Source organism: Oryctolagus cuniculus, chromosome 18, assembly GCF_051225735.1.
Source record: "Oryctolagus cuniculus isolate XC-2025 breed Fujian yellow rabbit chromosome 18, ASM5122573v1, whole genome shotgun sequence".
Taxonomy (NCBI): domain Eukaryota; kingdom Metazoa; phylum Chordata; class Mammalia; order Lagomorpha; family Leporidae; genus Oryctolagus; species Oryctolagus cuniculus.
In genome coordinates this window covers 41867706-41888826 of record NC_142884.1, presented here as the reverse complement: position 1 = coordinate 41888826, position 21121 = coordinate 41867706, and the positions used below count along the sequence as shown (strand labels likewise).

At 42.1% G+C, this 21121-nt stretch overlaps 1 protein-coding gene across 18 annotated transcripts in view; it reads right to left on the bottom strand.

Moving 5' to 3' along the window:
• Positions 1-12596: 12596 nt before the first annotated feature.
• Positions 12597-21121, bottom strand: part of PHKB (phosphorylase kinase regulatory subunit beta) — a 226063-nt gene continuing 217538 nt past the window's right edge. For 17 of the 18 annotated variants that reach the window (XM_008248369.5, XM_008248371.5, XM_089318649.1 and 14 more), the window contains 4 exons: positions 20499-20628; positions 17030-17137; positions 14581-14721; positions 13039-13938 (listed from right to left, as the gene is read on the bottom strand). In XM_008248369.5, coding sequence (XP_008246591.3) covers positions 13801-13938; positions 14581-14721; positions 17030-17137; positions 20499-20628 — 517 coding nt within the window. In that variant the 3' untranslated portion in view covers positions 13039-13800. 18 annotated transcript variants of the gene reach the window in all.

Here is a 21121-nt window from a genome sequence, read left to right as displayed (position 1 = left end):
AATATTTAAAAAAAAAAAATAAAAATAATGAGGTGTGTGACATGAGGCACTCTTGATCTTGAGACTCCAAAAGGCAATCTGCGAAGTGACTTTTGAGGGGCTGGTGCTATGGTGTAGCAGGTAAAGCTGCTTCCTGCAGTGCCAGCACCCCACATGGGTGCTGGTTCAAGTCCCGGCTGCTCCACTTCCGATCCAGCTCCCTGCTATGGCCTGGGAAAGCAGTAGAAGATGGCTCAAGTGCTTGGGTCCCTGCACCCACGGGGGATCCAGAAAAAGCTCCTGGCTCCTGGCTTCTGATCTGCCTAGCTCTGGCAGTTGCGGCCATTTGGGGAGTGAACCAGCAGATGGAAGACTTTCTCTCTCTCTCTCTGCCTCTGCCTCTCTGTAACTCTGCTTTTCAAATAAGTAAATAAATCTTTTTTTTTTTTTTAAAAAGGTGACTTTTGAGCTAAGAGTTAATGGATGAGTGATGGATGAGTGGGAGCCACGAAGGCAGGCAAAAGGAGTGAAGTGAGGAGGAGGAGGCAGAGACACCATGGAGAAAAGGCTTGGCGGTGGATCTGAAGGACCAAGGACAGGACTGAATTTAATGTGGAACAATGGATTTCCTATATTTGTAGAGTTTGAAGTTTCCCTGCTTGTCCCTAACTCACCCTCCCATGCTCAGATCTTCATCTCCAAAAGACATCTTCTACTGATGGCTGGGAATGGATAGAAGGAGGCAAGAGTGCAAGCAGGAAGGCCAGTTAGGAGCCCATCACAGACACCCTGCTATGGGGTGATCCTGGCTTAAGTTGGGGTGGCAGTGGAGGGAATGGGAGCCGTGGGCTGAGTCAAGATTTATTAGGAACAGAACTGCAGGAGCTTGGGAACTGATCAGCTGTGAGAGAATGATACCCCGAATTCCATGCCCCCATAGCTGGGTGTACAGCTCACAAAAGAAAACCAGGAACTTTGACAGATCATCATGGGTTCAATATCAGGGATGATACTGACAATGAAGGCAACTGGCCGAGTGGTCAGCTCCATAGTTAATTATGAGTCTGACGTCAGAAGTGAGATCTGGGCTGAGGGCATAAACATTCAGTTTATTAGCCTTGATGTGCTGCAGGTGGGTGGGACCACCCACGGGAAAACCAGAGGAGGCCGTACGTAGGCCAAGGTGAGGAGGATGAACAGCTGAAGAGACCAAGAGAGGGCTACCAGGGAGGAAGAGGTAAACCAGGAGAAAGCAGTGACCCAGAGGGTAAGGGAAGTGGTGGTTTAAGGAGGGAAACTGTCTAAACACTGTTGAGAGATGAGGCCTAAGAGAGCAGCACTTTGGATTCGATGACATGAAAATTATTGGTAACTTAGCAAGAATCCTTTCAATGACAAACAGGTACTAAAAAAGAAAAGAGAGGACACGAGTAAATCACTCCTCTGGAAAACTTAGCAGTAAATGGGAGGAGAAGGAGGATGGATAAAGGGCCATGTGGGGCAGGGAGGGAGGTTTGTTTTCATTCAGGAGAGGTCTAAGCAGGTTTTAACGCCAGGAGGAAGGATCCAGTGACGCGGAAAGAAGAGAGGTGACTGCTGGGCAAGGCGCCTGCAGAGACAGGAGGGGCTGAGAGCCAGCATGGCTGCAGGGGCTGACCCGGCTGGGAGGGAACTCTGCTTCTGTCTCTTGGAGCCTGAAGTCAAAAAAGCTCACCGCCAAGCTGGAAGCAGGGAGGGTCTGAGAGAGCTTCACTGGGTGTGAGGTGCTATGCCCAGACACACCACTAGGGGAGAGGTGAGAGGTCTTCTCATTGCTTCACACTACATACACATGTGTTCTCTCTCCCTCCATCCCTCCTTCCCTCTCTCTCTCTCTCTCTCTCTCCCCTCCCCTCCATTCCCCTCCCATTAAACATACATTTTGGAAACAGAAATCAGAGGCATCCAAAAGCGGCAAAAAGCAAGCCAGAAGTGTCACATTCCTCCAGAGAGGTGGTGCTCAGGTCACACCAAGACATCATTTTCCCAAAGGCCAGATACGCCCTGAAAGGAAGAGGCACAGCCCGAGGGAGCAGCTACCTCTCTGGCCCATACAAGCCATAAAGCCTCAATCCTGACCACTGAGGGAGGCAGTCCCCTCCTCCCTGCTCCCACACACACTAGGTGCATTTGACCCTGGCACTGGCCACAGAGGTCAAGTGGAATAGCTTTACTGAAGTTCAAGTGGTCAGGAAGGGGTGAGCACTGAGCTGGGCACTGGGCCACAGGTCTAGGGGAAAGGGACCTCACTAGGTCCCAGAGCAGGAACTCGTGGTTGTAGGGATAAGAGAGGGTGATGAGGCTGTTGGACAGGTGACTAAGATTGCAGTGAATTATTAAAGTTGGAAGGATTTGGCCAAGATTCCTGGAGCCCAAAGGCCTGTGTGGTGACTTTCATTAATGCCAACGTGGGCATACTCATATACACAGAGTAAAGGCTGGCTTTCATATACACAATAATACAATGCTGGTACATGGGTGAAACTTTGATGCATGGTGTTGGAAGATAACGACTGTGCAGACATGTCGTCTTATGGCAGGCAACTTTAGATAATCACATACCATGTGTTATCGTGTTATAATACTTTACAATTCCCTCATCACGGACTGCCCCATTGTTTGTTCACAGTGGCCCTCTGGGGTGTGCTGGGATAACCGCTGCTTTTCCTGATGCATCTGCTTAGAGACCTGGGAATGAACACATCCAGTTAATGGTAAAGCAAGGAGAGTGAAGGCAGGTGTTTGCTCCAACTAATATGGCACACTACTGCCCCTGCTCTGAGTCTCTCAAACAAGCTAAGAAAAATTTCACAGGTTTAATGTATTTTAACCAAATAGCTGCCATCTAATTTTCGGGGATATGGAACACAGGGCCAAAAGAAGGAACTGGGTTGGGATCATCCTCCACCTCCACAACACAGAAAATGCATGGCTCAGTCCCTGAAGCATTTGCGAGAACCATTTAACTAACTGCTGACTCTGCTGGATCTGGTTATTTACACCCCTGTTCAACAGAAGTTGAAAAATCACCTGTGTTATTAATTTGCGTAAAACCTCCCAGCTTCAGAATGTGATTCCAAAGCTGTTTTTACAAAGCAAAGTTGGAATTTGCAGCTTTTCACTTTCAAGTGACTCAAGCCATACATCAGCTGTTCTCATAAACATCAAGCTTACTACTCTTTCACCTCCCGTTTTCTAGATGAGATGAACGTGTACAGGTTTACTGAATTTCTCTAACTGCACAGTCATATATAAAACGACCAAAGCAGTGCTGAGTCTCTTTCCTATTTTCAGATAACCAATTACACTTCCTCCTGGGAAAATCTCCATTCATGTTAAATATTTATTGCCCACTCTCTTTTTCAGCAATCAGCAAGCATTTGCCTAGCTTCTGCTACATGGTCAGCACTGTCGTGGCTACTGGATGGAGACACCCAATTTATTTAGCCTTTATTGAGTGCTAGTGCTCTGTGGGCTTATGACATAATGAGTGCACCTGCGGATTGTCTGCAGTCCCTAACTGTATGTAATTACGTAGCATTCTTGGCATTCCAAGACAGAGATCAATGGACTTGCAAGAGTCTGGGAGGATGAAGGACAGAATAAGAGAATAGGACGTGCATTTCAGGCAAGGAGACCACATCTGTGTCTTTGTTTTGAAGACTATGACTAGCCTGGACTGACTCATAGAGGCAGACAATAGGGAGCCACTGAAACTCCATTTACAAGATGAGCAAGCTGTTTATTGACATTCAACCCCGCTGCCACAGATAGAAGGGAACAGACAGTGAGGCCTGAATCCTAACAATGGATGTACAGTTTTCGGCTACAGTGGGATAGACCCCCTTGGTGACAGAAGCTAAGCTTCTCATACCCTGCCAGAGGAGGAAGCCACGAGGAACGAAGGAACCCTAAGGATGCTCAGGGGGTGAGAAATAAGGCACGGCCTCTTAATCCCAGCAGTCTCTGTGTGGAAGCAGAGTGCATGCAGGGGTTTGCTCAGGACCTTCTTCAAGGATTCTAGACTCCCCAGGATAACATCATTTCTCCTGAGGCAGCAAGAAAAATATCCCGACGACCCCGTCTTAATCACTGTTCCTTGTGATGAGGGCTGAGGGTGCAGAGGGGGAGATAGTGCAGTGTATCCTGGACTCTAATGGAAAAATGAAAGGTGGCCTCCCCCACCGGAGTTCTGCACCTGCATGCAGGCCTGAGATGTTAGGCACAAGAGCTCTGAATTCAAAGGAACTACCCACATGGGTCAGTCTAGACCTTTCAGGGCCTGGCTACAGTCTCTGCTGCCCACCTCCCTCCCCCTCTGCAGTGTTCCTCAAGGGTTTCAGCTCCAGGTGGGTGCTCACCAGTACTGGGGCAGGGGCACAGCTTGGAAAACTACTGCCTCATTTCCTCCTGATTGCTGAACCTTGGCCAAAGGAGAGATGTTTACAGCCCCACTGCTCCTGTCAATCCAATACACCTTGCCCATGGAAATTATGGCCCAAGAAAGAACTTACTCAAGAGACAACCCCCAGCCAAATCTCCGGGTTCTTAGGAGAGCTCTCCTAAATGGAGCTGGGAGTCCAGTAAGACTGGGGAGGGAGAATGCAATGAAGCAGGAGTCAAGACAGCAGAAATGGGAGAAAGTTTCCCTTCTTCTGTGTTTACGAGAGGGTGCTCCCTCACAGAGCACGCTAGCTCAGCTCACTCACAGGATAAGGAAGAACATCACCAGTCAAGCAGTGCACAAGATGCTGAAAATGGGAGGTGTAAACTCAGAATCCGAGTCTACTGTCCTTTCCCATAGTTCTCAGCTGGAGACCAGGAAGTTGCTTTGTGCAAGGGGAATGTTAACTGATGTTGACCACCAGGATGAAATCAGTAACTGTGCAATTGTGAGCTTCTAAATTGGAGTAAAATAAACTATGAGCCAAGGAAATGTGAATACTACAAAAGTCCTTTAGAGTAGGTCAATAAGCCAAGTGATGAAAACCCAGAGAAATATCTTAAAATTAAATGGAATCCCTCAACTGAGAGCAGACTAATACTTTCAAAGCCTGGGGAATCATTCCCTGAATTTTTTTCAGGATAAGGAAGTGGCAGGAAAAAAGTCAGATCCAAAACATTTCATTTCTGCTTAGAGTCATTGTGTTCCTTTTCAACGCAGAGAGTTACATGAAGTTGGCCAGAAGAGAAACAATTGTGCTGCCAAACTTCTAGGTCATGAGCTGAGCTTTCATAATTTGTGATGTCTCCATCAAAAGACAATTGAGTCTGAAGAGCCAGCAACTCGTGTTGCATGAAAAGATTTCCGATTACAGCAGCCGCTCTCAGGCTCAAAAAACAAACACTTCTCTAACTTTTCCAACCCCCTTCTGAACCCATCATCTTGACTGGTGGCTCAGCTGGTATTTGAACCAAAATTGCCACTTAAATCCGTACCGATTGCATGAGATGGGAGAGTTAATTTATCCACCTCACATTGCATTTCTTGACCACATACGGGAGCATGCTAGGGTGGGCACTTGATGGTGAGTGACTGCTATTATTGAGTTCATTCTCCTTTCATTGTGGGCTTAAAAGAGAGTGAACTACACCCATGCGCTGAACTTGTGAGCTTGTTTGGTATCCGTTGGTGTTCTCAGCAAGACGGAGCTGGCACCTGCTTTTTCCATCAGCTCTATCTCGAGTCCTTTTTGCAAGGAATGAGGTGGATTAAGCCAGGTTCAAGAGTAAATGTTCTTTTAGAGTTCCAAGGTTTCCAGTTCTCACATTTAGGAAAAATGGCTCCCCACTCCCAACCCCGCCACCTCCCAGTACACAAGAAACCTTGCACACCACAGGGGACGAGTGCCGCCCACCTCACGGTGCCCAAGTCTTGACAAGTGGACGAGCTTGTTTCATTCAGGAAGCGTCTTTGAACCAGCAGTATTCCAAGTTGGAGAATTTTATAATGCTAATGAATCATTTACAATTTAAATTTAAAATTTCCTCTGCATCTGTGATGATTTCCTCTCCTTGAGTTGTAATTTTGAGATCTGGAATCCAACCGTTGTTCCCTCATTTAGTACTTGTGGGACTTGGGAATAGATGCTTAAAGTTTGTGCCTCAGTTTCTCCATATGTAAAATGAGGATGATTGCAGTTCCCACCTTGTAAAGTAGAGCACTAAGCACTAAACATACAGAAAGCACTAAGCCCAGTGCCTAGTGTGTTAAGTGCTCAGTAATATAAGTTGTTATTGCCTCAATTAAATGAACTAATGGCATTCTTGTCAAAAAAACAGCTCTGTAGCATCTGTATTTAATAATGATGAATTGTATCCTTGAAAATTACTAAGGGAATGGAAAGAGTAGATCTTAAATGCTTTTACCACAACAAAATATGTGAGAGGGTGGATATGTTAATTAATTTGACAATGTATACATACATCAAAACATCACATTATACACTATGAACATATACAATTTTTATTTGGAAATTATACCTTAATAAAACTGTAAGAAAAAAATCCAGATCTTAAATCTATTTCATTTTTTCTGTTACTAATGCTTCATTTTATCATTCATTTCTATGCTTTTTGTATGTTCAGTTTGTAATTCTTAATTTCTTAAAGTTAATTTTTAATTCATTAATTTCCATTCTACATTGTTTAGCACTATGTTTAAAGCTGAATACTTTTCTCTGAATATCTTTTTAGGTTATATGTAGTAATTTCATTATAGTTTCAATATTAAGAAATTTGTTTTATTTTCTATTTAAAAACGGAAATTTGAAACTTCCAAGAGGTTGGGCTCTTTTTCTTTCTATTTTGATTATTAGGCTGTAGGTTTTGTTCTTTTGTTTGGCATGAGAGGAAGCAATCTGTAGTATTTCTAATTTTAAAATGCCCAGAAGCTTTCTTTGGTATTCAAATATATGGACAGGCTTAAGAAATGTTTCACGGGAATCAAAAGGTATAATCAGGTTGGATGTAGAATTAAATGGAATCTTTGAATAGGGAATTAAATATTCACATATTAGTGAATACTCCTAAGCTCAGTAGCCTACTTTTGTGTCGATTTCATCTGTCATAGGTGAATTAGATACCTGATTGCATTTGTTTCTACTTGTCCTTTTCAGTGCTTTATATATTGTATAAATATATACATGTTTTATATAGAACATTTATGTCTTTGTCTCCAAAAAATATAATGGTTTATACATATACCTCCTCAGTTTCCTACTTTATATCTAGTTGAACAGTTCCTACATTTTTATTTTTATTTTTTTTGGTTCAAAAAACTAGGATAGCTTGTGTCTCCTGACAGAACCCTGGCTCACCTGTCAATGAGAGATGTTCTAGTAGGCAGAGTGGGGTGTGGAGAGGACCGATTCTGCCTGTGTTCCTTAGGAACCTAAGTCAGCCTGGCCACCTTCAACACTCTCACCTGCTCACTGTCACTGGGCAAGAGCAGAGGGGCGAGCAGGAAAGTTCACGGGTCCAGCAGGGGCGGCCCTCGCTGCTCCCGCTCACATTCCACTGGGGAATGAATATTCGATGGAAGTCACCAGGAAGTGTCTGATGTACCCGAGCAGCCATATGCCCAGCTGTAACTCTGGAACATGGGAGCAGAGAACAGATTTTGGTAGACAGTAGCAGTTTCTGACATAATATTGTTTTGTTTGGTATTATAGGCTTACACTTTTATTCTAGTTATAGATGAACACTTTTTAAACCTGTAATTCAATGTTGTCTGATGGTAAATGGAGAATCCCAGGTCCTTTGGATCTTGAAGTTGTTATTTTTCTTCTGTTTGTAATCTTGAGCTATACGGTCAAGTGTCTGATGGCCCTCCTCCCTGTCCCCCACCAACCTTCTGGTAATTTAAAGTTGCTTTTGTTTTTTAAATGGTAAACTTTAAACAACTTTACTTCTTGATGTATTAACTTTAAGAAATACATATTAACTTCTTGCTGTGAGAAATGAGGAAATTGACTCCTATACACTTCCTTTTCAGCTCCTACTGAATTGTCAACAAGCTCTGAGAATTTTGTCCTCGTCCATTAGTTGTACCGTTTTAAATTATGTAGTTTGTCTTTCACATCATCGTTACATTCCTTTCTGGAAACGTGTATCTCGTTATGGTTCACTATTGACTTCATATTTAAGGGATTTGTTGTTCATAAGTAGTTCTCATGAATTAGGTCCCTGTTACTACCTCTTCACACAGATGCTCTTGGTTGACCAGATTTAGTCAAATTTTATCCTCAGGAAAGTCTCACATTAATGATTCCTGAGCCCTTGCATAACAAACAATTCTTCATTTGCCTTTAAAATGAGTTGGAATAAATGAACCTTAGGCCACATATTGTACATTTGTACTGATGAGAAGTTGAGCAGTAGAACATATTGGTTTTTGCATGTTTTTGTTTTGGACTTCTCCAAGATACGTTTCAACGCTGTTCATTCTGCATCGTATTTTTCTGGAACATGTATTCTATTTGAAGATTTCTTTATTTAGGTAAAACTGTATTGCAGTCTTCTCTACCTACCAGTTTCTTTATGCTGGATCAACTTTGTTCACCCTTCATCTCTATTCTTTTCTGTCTGCATTCATTGTGATTATCTTGCTGTTCTAACTGTACCTTATCAGAGGCTTCCTATACCCTTAAGAAACCTAATAACCTTTGCCATTCTTTGCTATTCTCTTTCTAATACCTCAGAGTTTGATAATTTGAGTTTATAAAACATTTGCACAATATGTTAACAGGAGAGAAGGCATATACATTTATTAGCATGCAAGCACATGTAAGTCGCACAATGTATGAAACTCAATAGGGCCAGGTAGGTGAAGCTTAAATCCCCTCTTCATAGAGGGAGACATAGGTAGGAGGCTGTAGGCCATTTTATAGGAAATGATTTTCAGGGTTGATGAATGGGCGAGAAGAATACACCATGGCCTGGAACAAAGTTCATCTGGGTTGCAGTTGTGGTGTCAACCCTAAGCTTTCTCCCCGTGGGTTAATTGATTCTCCAACCTTTTCAGTAGATAAAAGGAACTTCATAAAGACTTTTTCTTGTGCTTTGGGAGGGAGAGAAGAGTGAGAGATGGGGCACAAGTGTGTGTGGGGAGGTTCTCTAGTTCAAAGAATTCAGCATCCCAAAGCATCATACCATCCTGTCTTACTTTTCCTGATAGTACTGATCACTACAGGCCATCCCAGGTTCCCAGCCACAACCAGAACATAAGCTTCACAAAAGGGAATGTATCTCTTCCCCCTCACCACTGTGCCAGAATAGTGTCTTGCACACACAAGTCTGATACCCAGTGAGTACTTGGCTGAATTATCTCAATGGCAGTGTCAGCACTGCCATTTTCAGCCAATATATTTTGTCCTTGATTGTTTGTAATTTATGGAACTTGTTTCCTTAGCTCTCCCTTCACTTCTTCTTCTTCTTTTTTTTTTTTTTTTTTTTTGACAGGCAGAGTAGAGAGAGAGAGAGAGAGAGAGAGAGAGAAAGGTCTTCCTTTTCCGTTGGTTCACCCCCCAAATGGCTGCTACGGACAGTGCGCTGTGCTGATCCGAAGCCAGAAGCCAGGAGCTTCCTCCTGGTCTCCCATGCGAGTGCAGGGCCCAAGGACCTGGGCCACCCTCCACTGCCTTTGTGCGCCACAGCAGAGAGCTGGACTGGAAGAGGAGCAATCGGGACAGAACTGGCGCCCCAACCAGGACTAGAACCTGGGGTGCCAGCATCCCAGGCAGAGGATTAGCCAAGTGAGCCACAGTGCCGGCCTCTTAATGTAGTCTTGCCTTTGATTTCTTTTTCATTGATTCTCTTTTTCTTTAATTTCTTTTAGTATGCAGGGCTTTGTTGTGCAGCATGTTCTATTTCTTAGAGTACTTTTTATTTCAGAAAGGGTTCTCTAGCTTTCATTTTGGTTTCCTGTAGTATTTTTCTTTTATAGTTTCCTCCCATCTTTCTCATGACAGGCACTGCAGTGTTGTGGGTGCCCAGTTACAATGTGGGTGGTCTTAGACACCTCTTCCCACCCATTCTGAACTCTTTTTTTTCTCTGCCACCTGCTTCCAGCTGAGTCCCTGCCTCTCAAGCAAGAAGACACAGTTAGGAATATGCAGTCCTCAGGAGGACAGAAAAGACCAAAGAGAAACAGGTCAAGCCCTAGAATCAATCGAGCAGAGGGAAGTAGTCTGATGGAAAGCCCAAGTTCCTTCACTCCCATTGACGAGTGAGGGACAAAGGCCATTTGCTTCACCCATTTTTTCCTGTGTAGCAGGCAAACAGGGGCGACTTCTGGTGAGATGAGAATGAAGAGAATTTATCCCTAAGCACGTCCATCTCTGTCACAAGTGAAAAACCAACGCTTACACTGTTGAATGGAAGGCACTGTCCTTGGAAACTAGGCAGAGTGAATTCAGAGCAGATAGTTTTAAATAACAACACAGAAAGACAGAGAGAGAGAGAGAGAGAGAGAGAGGAAGAGAGAGGGAGGGAGGGAGGGGGGGAGAGAGAGAGAGAGAACGTCATCAAGTGCAATCGCCAGTGCCCTGAAGCTCCCTCTCAGGTAACAAGACACAGGTCTGGAGACCCTGCTCTCCAGCTATTGCTGCCAGAGATGACTAGTGCTGAGGGTCATGGTCGCCCTCGCTGCACACCTGCCTTCCACCTGCCTCCCACCTGGTTGAGAAGTCAAAATGCCCACTCCCAGTAGCTTCTCGCGTCCTTGGGCAGCAGGACCACAGCAGTCGCGTGGTTTTCGCTCTGCACAAAGGTTCCTGGAGAGACGGCAGCCGGCAGCTGAAACCCAGTTCATCTGACCTGTGTGTCAGGCTATGGGCTTGCATCCACTTTCTTTTCACAAGAGTGCCGCCCACTCATTAACCCTGCTGCCCACAGGCCGAGTGTGCAGAGAAGCCTGTGGGTTGGCAGAAGAGCTGCAGAAGAACGTGGGACGGCGGGCTGTGCGGTGGGGAGAAGCCTTCACCCAGCAGGAACATTTCCCCTCTTTCCCCCTTAGACGCTGCTTCAACAATCATCTCATTCCCTCCAAATACGCGTGGTTTTTCATAATTTACCTAAAAGCCTTGTCCTCACCATTATAGAGTTTTTGGGAGGACAGTGTGGGAGTCAAATACTAATTCCAGTGGGCTGTCCGTCTCCCGTGCACTTTTCAGAGTTTACGGTATGAGGCTGTGGTACTTCCCTTGTCTGAATGCTGCTGGTGTGGCTTTGCTCATCCTTTCTCCCCCATTTTTCATTCATACTCTTAGTGCCTGAGAGGGACATTCATGGTCTGGTTGTGTACCACTGTGCTTCCTTTAACCGCTCCTTGATTTAAACATGATCTCTCTGTGCTGCTCTGATGGTTTTCACATTGGGTTGACTCCTGTACTTCTAAATGCCCTGTATTTAATGAACACGCTCATGAAGTGCCAACAGCATGCTTGAATCACATTTATTCAGCAAAACTCTTCAAAAATGAAGGAAAAAAGTGTGGGTGAAAAGTTAAATGTATTCGGATGTTTAATAAATGTTATCGTGTGTCCCTAGGGCACTGTAAAACTTATCACATATGGAAGACGACCCACACAGATGATCCCAGGTTCTGATTTTCCAAAATTCAAAAACGGCTTTTTCAGACTTAAATGAAATGGCGAGAAATCTGGAAAACACCATGTTTCCTAAAATGATACTCTGGGAATATAGCTGAATTTGATATTCAGTCAGGAGTTTCCAACAGACGTTGCTTGTACAATAAACTTACATAGTGAGTCTGCCATTGCGATAGAGGAAGCTTTAAATCAGATTTAAAACTTGTCATGCCTGGATAAATGTGCTAATATTTTCAGGCAGCCTCTAGTGCAGCTGTTAAAACATTTGGGCTCTCTAGACCAAATGAATTTGTTAAATTTGTTAAATTCTGAGTTCTAATTCTTAATGGTTTTCGCTTTTCTAGTTAGAAAACAGATACAGTCTCCTGCAAAGGTGAACATCAAGATCTACTGATGCTAATATATCTTTCAGAACAATAAATCTTGAATTTTTTTAAAGCACAAAGATGATGCATATGTCACAGATTCTTGAATGCTTTCAGTAGCATAGAAAAACTTTAGGGTTTTGCATATATAATATTTAAGCAGGAAACTTATGCTCACTCAGGAAACATACATTTGCAACTGATGTCTCATTTCAACTAAGCAATTTTCTGGCAACTTTGCTCAGCTAATCAGATTTTTTTTTTTTTTAAATACAACAGTTTACTTCCTTTCAAATGTCAGCAAATAAGTATTTCAAGGGTCTGTCTTCTTACTTTCTCTCCTTCCCTCCCTGTCCCCTTCCCTTCCCTCCCTCCCTCCCTCCCTTTCTTCCCTTCATTTCCCAGCATTCTTAGCTATAAAGAATCAGTCCTCAATTCTCTCTCAGTGGGGTTCATGCATAGGTGTTTCCATGCTTGTATTTTATAAGCTGGCTTCACCATTCAGGACCAATCTTGTCACATGTTTTTCTTAAGATAATCTATGAGAGATTTTATTTCATTCGTCTCAATTTTGCCAACTGTAGAAAAAATACAAGTACACTTTTAAATGTAAGACCTAGGCCTTTTATTCCCCATGTGCTTACACTTTCATTTATTTATCAACTGACATGTTACTGAAACCATTAGTCCTTTCTTAGATCCTTCAAGACCTGATAATAGGCTGCACTTTTTTATATGACAAATGTGATTTCTTAGGGGAAAACACCATTAATACTAGTCAGAAAAATGACTTTCTTTGGGGCCAGAGCTCAAATTAATAGGCTGCATGGTAATTTAGGAAGGTAATACAATTCATAAATTCAAATGGGCAATCCACTTCCTATTTTTATAAAGTTTGCTTAAGTAAATTTGGTAGCAAAATATGTGTAGTGATGGGTACCAGAGATTCTCTTCCATTCCATCTCTAAATCAGTGAAATGAAAGCATTGAAAATAACTAAAAAACTTGAGCCTTGGAACAAAGACTATATCCAGATACATTCATTAATTCAGAAATGAAATTTAATGATTTAAAAATTTTTTTACTACTACCAACAAGTGTAACAGTCCTGAATTTAACATACTTCTGAACAATCCTATTCATTTTACTTTTAGTAAGATCTCAAAGAAAATGTTTGATGAACTATAGATTTAGTACATTATAGTCTAAGCCCTATATTTAGCACAAATACAAAACCATAGTCATGTTACAAGGTAAAAATTGTACAATAGCTCTGTATACCAAAATATTAATAATAATGGAGCTTCTCAGAATCAAATTGATTGATTTTGCTTTTATGCTGTATATGAACACCTTTTTTCTAGCCTGACAATGCCACTAAAAAAATGTTCACCATTCTTTCAATGTCTTTTGATTTCCAGTATGCACTACTATTTGGCAAATCCATTTTAATGGCAGGAAGGTCAGAATACAGCCCAAAGCACAAAGATTCATTCTGATGAGCTATTCGATCATAAAACATGCAGCAGTGAATTTTCAATGCGTGAACTATTTCTATTGTTTGGTGAAGATTACTTTTGTAGTGGTGTAATCATGAGAATTCTTTCTCACTTGATTAAAAGCATTTCTTACCATTTGGATTGGCCATGGCATGCAAGAGGTGCAGTGACTCTGCCACGAGTGTGGCAAGCACCTTGCCAGCACAGTCAGTCCACAAATTAATGACTGCCTTGCTTAAGCTTCCACACAAAACTTAACAAACTTCTAGCGACTGGACCTCGACTGGGTCTCTTCCGCCTTCCTGACTAGCTAACCAGACACGAGTCCTCATTGCTTGGTTTGACTTCTCCTTCCAGCAGCAAATTCATCACCACCTTTGTTAAATAGCTGCAGGTTCCTCTTTTTCCCAGGGGGGGAGTGTTGTAAAAAGAAGTCATGTCGTCCTAGGGAGGAAGACAGGAAGCCAGTCATTTGAGGTTTTGTTTGTAAGGAGTTGACAGGTAAAATCAGTGTCAGCCTCAGGGGGAAAATAAATTCACAGAAAGATTTCTTCATGGAAAACATGCGCTTCCTGAGATTTTCTTTCATTTTCCTGGGGTATCTTCTCAGCATATAAAACACAGACAGACATTTTTAGAATGCTCCTCTGTGCTGAAAAGTTTTATTTACTTAGGGAGCCTTTTCTCAGATGAATATAAAATATGAAACGGCAAGCCTGGGAGCGACCGCATTAACAGCAAGCCACCACGCCAATGCAGCCTGCTACTGCATTCCCATCTTTCCCAGAAATTTAATTTCATAGCCTTCTGGGATCTACAGCTACTCCCTGAAGAACACATTTTAACTGCTAGCTACATAAAGGAAATTTATTTCTTCCTAAATTTCTTTTTTGTCAGAACTTCATAGCTTAACTAATAATTAACTAAAAAGTAACTTTAGTTCCTCAAATAAGTCAGACTGCCTCTCAAGTGTTCTGTATTGCACTCTGTTCATCTGTTTTGTAAATTAAATGAGAAGAGATTAGGGTATTTTGAAGAGTTGGGACAAGGGAAAAATTCCACAAGAAGCTGCTTCCTCTTACTTACTTGTTTTTCAATTTCTTTCAGCCGACTCTCATCTTTTTGAAATTCATGAAATGCTTCTTTCACCAGTTTGTCTAGATCTACTTTGTCTTGAAATTCTAGCTCAGGGTTTCTTTCCAGTACGATGGACACAACCATTAGTAACTAGAAGAGAGAGACGTTGCAAGTCAATTCTATGAACTGCAATAGTGACATAGTCTGGACATGTTTCCCTTCATTAATCAGACTAAAGGATTATCCTAGTGTTCCACAGTGTGTTCTGCGTGATGACAGGCTGAAACATTACCTATGCATGGAATATTCTTAATTTTCAAATTAGTAGCCTAAGTTCTTTTTGGAAACTAGACATTTTTTTTTCATTGTGTGTATCCCTACAGACTTACAAGAATGTTTTTTAGTCACTAAAATAAAACTAATTACATAGAAAAATGACTGTCTTAACCTTGTACATAGTACTTGCTGTCCTATTCATCAGAACATTTAAACTCTTTTTTGGGACTTTGGGCACCAACCCTTGTGGGCAAGACACCCAAACAGTGTCCATCAGAGAGTGGCTGCCAGAGGAGAGGTGGCAGGGAACAAAGCTAGAGAAAGCAGGTGCATGCAGTGGAGACCCTGATCAAACAGTATGGAGCCTAGTACCCCCAAACGAGGATAAGGCTGTGATGTTATAATAGTGTCTCAGAGAAGGCTATGGTTCACAAAATGCACTTGACTCTGACCGCTTTTTGACATGAACACTAGTTGATCTGTATAAACTATCTTGGTTTAATGCATCACCCTACTGTTTGGCCAGCCAGAACATTTATACCAGTTAACGTTCATTTTAAATGACAAACTCTTAGGCACAAAGACTATGTCTGGGTATGTAATAATTGGGAAAGGCTTTCTGATGATGTTCATGGCTCCTACTGTGCACCTGAACAGGAAACATACCTTGTGATTTCCAATTTGGGAATCTTACTCTCTGTACTTTATATAAATACTTCCAAAACAGAAGCTGAAAGAACCAAAGGAAACACTTCCAGTAAAACTCACACGTCACAATGTGGGAGACACTGAGGCAGGGCTTTCGCCAAGAGAATAAATAGCGATGCTATATTTCTAAGGAAAATTTCTTCTGCAAAAGAATGACTTTGGGGGCCAGTGCTTTGGCATAGCAGGTAAAGCCAGGGACTGCAGTGCCGGCATCCCATAAGGGTGCCAGTTCGAGTCCCAGCTGCTCCACTTCCGATCCAGCTCTCTGTTATGGCCTGGGAAAGCAGCAGAAGATGGCCCAAGTTTTTGGGCCCCTGCACCCACGTGGGAGACCTGGAATAAACTCCTGGCTTCTGGTTTTGGATTGGCGTAGCTACAACCACTGCGGCCATTTAGGGAGTGAACCAGCTAATGGAAGACCTACCTCTCTCTCTCTGTCTCTCTCTCTCTCTGTCTCTCTCTCTCTCACCCCGCCATCTCCTTCTCTGTAACTGCTTTTCAAATAAATTAAAAAATAAATCTTAAAAAAAAGAGGGAGAATGACTCTGTCAACAGAAAGGACCTCTACGTCCACAGTGCGCTTCAGACGCTGAGTACCAGACTCAGAAGGTTAAGGAAAGCTTTCACCTTCTAATAACCTGCCCCTGGTCACTGTCTCACTCCCAAATGCTATGAAAACCATCAGCTAACCTGGTTTCATATTCTGGAAGGTCAGACTTGTTCAGCAATGATGTAGATCCAGATACCCTGGACTTGAGAAGGAGCCACAATCAGTTTAGCATCACCAACCAGCACTGTATCAGTAAGACTGACTACCTACTCTCAAGAAAGTCTCATGAGTCTGACAGACATTCCCAGGAAGAGAGACAAAGTGAGGAACGGGCTGTGTTTTAAATCCATCACTCAGAGGATTCTCTGTATTTGAAGGAATACTTCAAAGTCACAAAAGGACATGTGTGTGTATGCACCTGTGCATTTTGGCATTTCGTTGTATAAGGAACAAGGATGAGAGCACAGTTACATCTTCACAGATAGATGTTTAGAAAGATATCCCCCAAAAGATTAACAGTGATGATCTCTGGCTAGTGGGTGGGAGTAGGGGGAGGATTATTCTTTTCTTTCCTATAATTTTCTGAACTGCCAAAACTTTCCACAATAGTCGTGTATTATTTCTGCACATAGAAAAAGCTGACAAGAAAATAGAAAAAAGGTTGCTTTCTCCATTTCAATGATGTCGTTGATGCCCTTGCTGTTGACGGGATTATTACCTGAAAGGCCAGGCTTTTGGTTTGTGACCCTGCAAATGTTTAACATCTTTGAATTGTCCATGTGCCTTGACTTGGGTCTTGACTGGAGGATACCAGGGATAGGTAAGAAAAGGAATTCTCGCACTTTTGGGCAGTTCCCTTCATATCAGTTTTCAGGGGGATGATAGAAAGCACTTCTTCCACGATCTATATTTTTAACTACAAACCTCCACAACAATCTGTCTGTACTTTGGCTGGTCAATATTCCCCAACATGTCTTCAACGAGGAGAGAGAAATTCATCTCATACATGGTCATATCAGACAGGGTTGGTTGCTGAAAAAAAAACAACAACTCATATTAACGTGCTGAATTGCTATGCTCTAGCTCTCTTTTAATAGAAGAATTTCATTTTCTAATCAATAATCATTTTCTAGTCTTTATAAAACCTCAGAGAGCATTTTCAGCTCAACAGCTGGATTTCATATATGCCACACTACTGAAGCCAACCAGCTGACTACTGTGATAAATGAAACCTCTCATTTTTAGTAGTTATCTTCATTATATTAATGTTTTAAGGGAAGAGGAATGTATTAGAAAGCCACTTCAATACACAAAAGGAACAGCCAAGAATTGAGACAACAAATAGAGCACATTTTGCTTTCAGAAAGAACATAAGAAGCCATGCTTGCTGTCAGACTTCAGCATGTAAGTCACTTGCTATTGAATTTCCATCATTTCTGTGGCAGGTCCCCTCTGAGCTGGCAGCATAAAAATACACACAGACAAGTAAAAACAGTATCACATGCAGAAATGGCAAGGAACAGGAAAAAAGCAAAACTAAAAAAATATTCTCTATTCTGTCCTTTATCTTTCACTTAAACAAGAGTAATGGATACTATTCCAGATATTTTTCAGAAACAAAATGAAAGCAGCAAATAAACTCAAACACAAATCTAAATCTGAGCATGGTGGATAAGCCTCAAAGGGTGGAAGGGAATGTTCTAAATGTTAGGCTTACATGGTGGGAAGCAGATGGAGTCACCAAAATTATTACTAGAGGTGCAGAGTTGCTGAGACATACTTCTAAGCTTACTGGTCAATAATGATGTATAGTTGTTCTAACCGTAGTTTCAGAACAATGTGTATCTATTTAGTACTCAAACTGGCACCCAGAGACCTCATGATTTTCCTCTTTCAATCAAGTGACAGCAAAGTTGCTTAGCCTGGTGCAATAATGCCTCAGTCCTATATTCAGTACAATCTATCTATTGTATTGCACAGTCCATGTAATCTAACATATTGTTAATGGTTACAGGTTGTGCCTGTTTTTGGGAAAATGAAATCCAATTGCCAAACACAGGTATCTATTTGTTTAGTTGTCCAGCAATGGGATTTGTATATTACAGAAGGAAAGGTTTCACATTAATTTCCTCTTAATACGTCTCATTTAAAAAGTCAGTCTAGCTACAAAGTACCTATGATAATTAAATCTAGCAAAGATATAGCAAGCTTGCCTTCTTTCTTACTCTTCTGAAAGGATTTAGGGCAAGTAGCATAGCAAAGACACTAAGAAAGGCTCAGAAGCCTAACTGCTCCCAGGGTCAGGGCTGTTCCAGAAAGAAATCACAGAGCATCTGGGGAAAGGCTAGGCACCTATACTGATAACCAAATAAAACCACTTACAGGCCACGAATGGTATAAGGGATACTTTTCAAAAGTTTTCTTTCTGGAGGCCAGTGCTGTGGCATAGCAGGTAAAACCACCACCTGCAGTGCTGGCATCCCATATGGGCATTGGTTTGAGACCCGGCTGTTCCTCTTCTGATCTAGCTCTCTGCTATAACTTGGGAAAGCAGTGAAAGATGGCCCAGGTCCTTGGGTCCCTACACGCACCTGGGAGACCAGGAGGAAGCTCCTGGTTTCTGGCTTCGGATCAGCTCAGTTCTGGCCATCGCAGCCTTCTGGGGAGTGAACCAGTGGACTGAAAACCTTTCTCTCTCTGTCTCTCTGCCTTTGCCTCTCTGTAGCCAGAGTTACTCAGAGAGAGAAGGAGAGGGAGAGGGAGAGGGAGAGGGAGAGGGAGAGGGAGAGGGAGAGGGAGAGGGAGAGGGAGAGGGAGAGAGAGAGAGAGAGAGAGAGAGAGAAAGTCTTCCATCGCTGGTTCACTTCCCAAATGGCTGGAGCTGCACCAATCCAAAGCCAGGAGCCAGGAGATTCTTCCAGGTCTCCCATGCAGGTGCAGGGGCCCAAGAACTTGGGCCATTTTCCACTGCTTTCCCAGGCCACAGCGGAGAGCTGGATCAGAAGAGGAGCATCCAGGACTCGAACCGGCGCCCATTTGGGATGCTGGCACTGCAGGCAGTGGCTTTACCTGCTATGCCACAGCGCCGGCCCCAGTAAATAAATCTTTAAAAAAAAAGTTTTCTTTCCCTTTTTGGAATGACACATTCACAAAGTTAAAATTTTGAAAGGTTATAAACGGTTTCAGTGAAAAGTACACATTGTTCCCCACCCCACCCTCTCTAAAGACACAGTTCCTTTATCCCAGGGCAAATTAAAGAAAGCTAATAACTTCTTCTGGGTCCTTTCAGAGTATATATACTCCAGCATGTGATCTGAGGATACTGTATTTGTGGAAAGAGCTACATCAAAATTAACTTGGTTGAAAGAGCTTGAGCCCCTGCCATCCACATGTGAGATCCAGATGGTGTTCCACGCTCCTGGCTTTGGTCTGGCCCAGCTCTGGCAGTGAACCAGCAGATGGAATCTCTCTCTGTCTCTTTTTCTACCATTCTGCCTTTCAAGTAAATAAAATAAATCTTAAAAAAATTAATTTGGTTGAAGTTTCAACTCTGGAAATAAATAGAGTATGCCATTTCCAAAAGGCTAATTATTCACTTTTGTGTATAAGCAGAATGATTTAGATGCCATGATGAAACACATAAAATAACCATATCCAAGAAGCAGGCCAGTTTATGCATCTTGGGAAGCCATCCACAGGAGACAGCATTAACTTATTTGGACCACAGGTAAGTTATACCATAAGAAAAATAAAGCAATTATCAGTCCAACGGCCTACTAAGTTCCTGGATTGTCCACTGTCAGTCCAATTCCTAAGTAGTGAGTTTGTTATCCCAAGTATTACTAAGCCACCTTGCTCTTTAGGCCTGTATCAGTTCTGTTTCTTCAATGTATTGTTTGTTTTATTGTTTATGAGGTCCCTAGCATTGGTCCACCACCAGTTGATGGTAAAGGAATAAGGTAAAGCCAACATAAGAAACCCTTAATTCACCAAGAAGCAGGCAAAGGAAGTACAGTTTGTTCAGCAAGGGGTTTGGCTATGTGGATCCTTTAATGAAAGCTTCCTTGAAACATCTGAAATATGATAATTTTTTTTTGGATTAAGTGCAACTCTTCAGCAACATATCCATTCGGTAAGGCAAGTTTGTTTGCTTGTTTGTTATTTTTTTTCCAACAAAGGGACACTAAAATTGAAAAATAAAATATCTCAGATTGGGGAACATATTTCCAATCCAACTGACTAGAAATCTTATTTGCTAGTATATCATGCCTTCTGGTATCTGCATAATTCACCCTCCTTTAAACGCTCTTCAAAAATTAAAAAGCAAAAAAGTTATTTGCAGTGCAGAGAAGGAAAGAATTCCCTTTTCCTGACACAAACACAGTGGCTTTACCTGTGGCAAGTGCTTTCCAGCTACAATGATACCATTGGGCGTACGCTCCAGGATCTGCCACACTCGGTCATAGAATCCAGTGGGAGTTCTATTCAAAGACCCATCGATTTGACGTTTGTTCAGCCAACATCTGCAGACCAAAGGAAAATACCTCAGTTTGACAAACAAGCTTGTTCTGGTAGAAAACAGGGCTTTCAATATGGATTAGTTTTTCCAAAAGGGTGAGCAATAAAAGCCAAAACTCATCAATGATGCATATCTACCATATGTGATATAGGTTAGTAAATATTTCATAGTGAAAACAGAGCTTGCAGGAGGTGAAAAAATCTCCAAGATTTTAAAATATTTAAAAGGCAAAACAAGTTGCTCGCTAAATGATCAAACGATTTGCTACTACACAAAACAGTTCCATTTAAAACAATTTCACAACAACTTTAAGTGGTGCTTCCATACAGTAACATGTAGCTTCATGAATACATGGAAATCATGTATGATGCCTAGATACCTTGCCCAGAAGGCTGCTTAATAAAAACATTTGATAAATCAATGAATGAATGAATGCTCAGAAAAGCATTATATATAATGAAATTACTTTGTAAAACTTTCCTATTTACATATGGCTA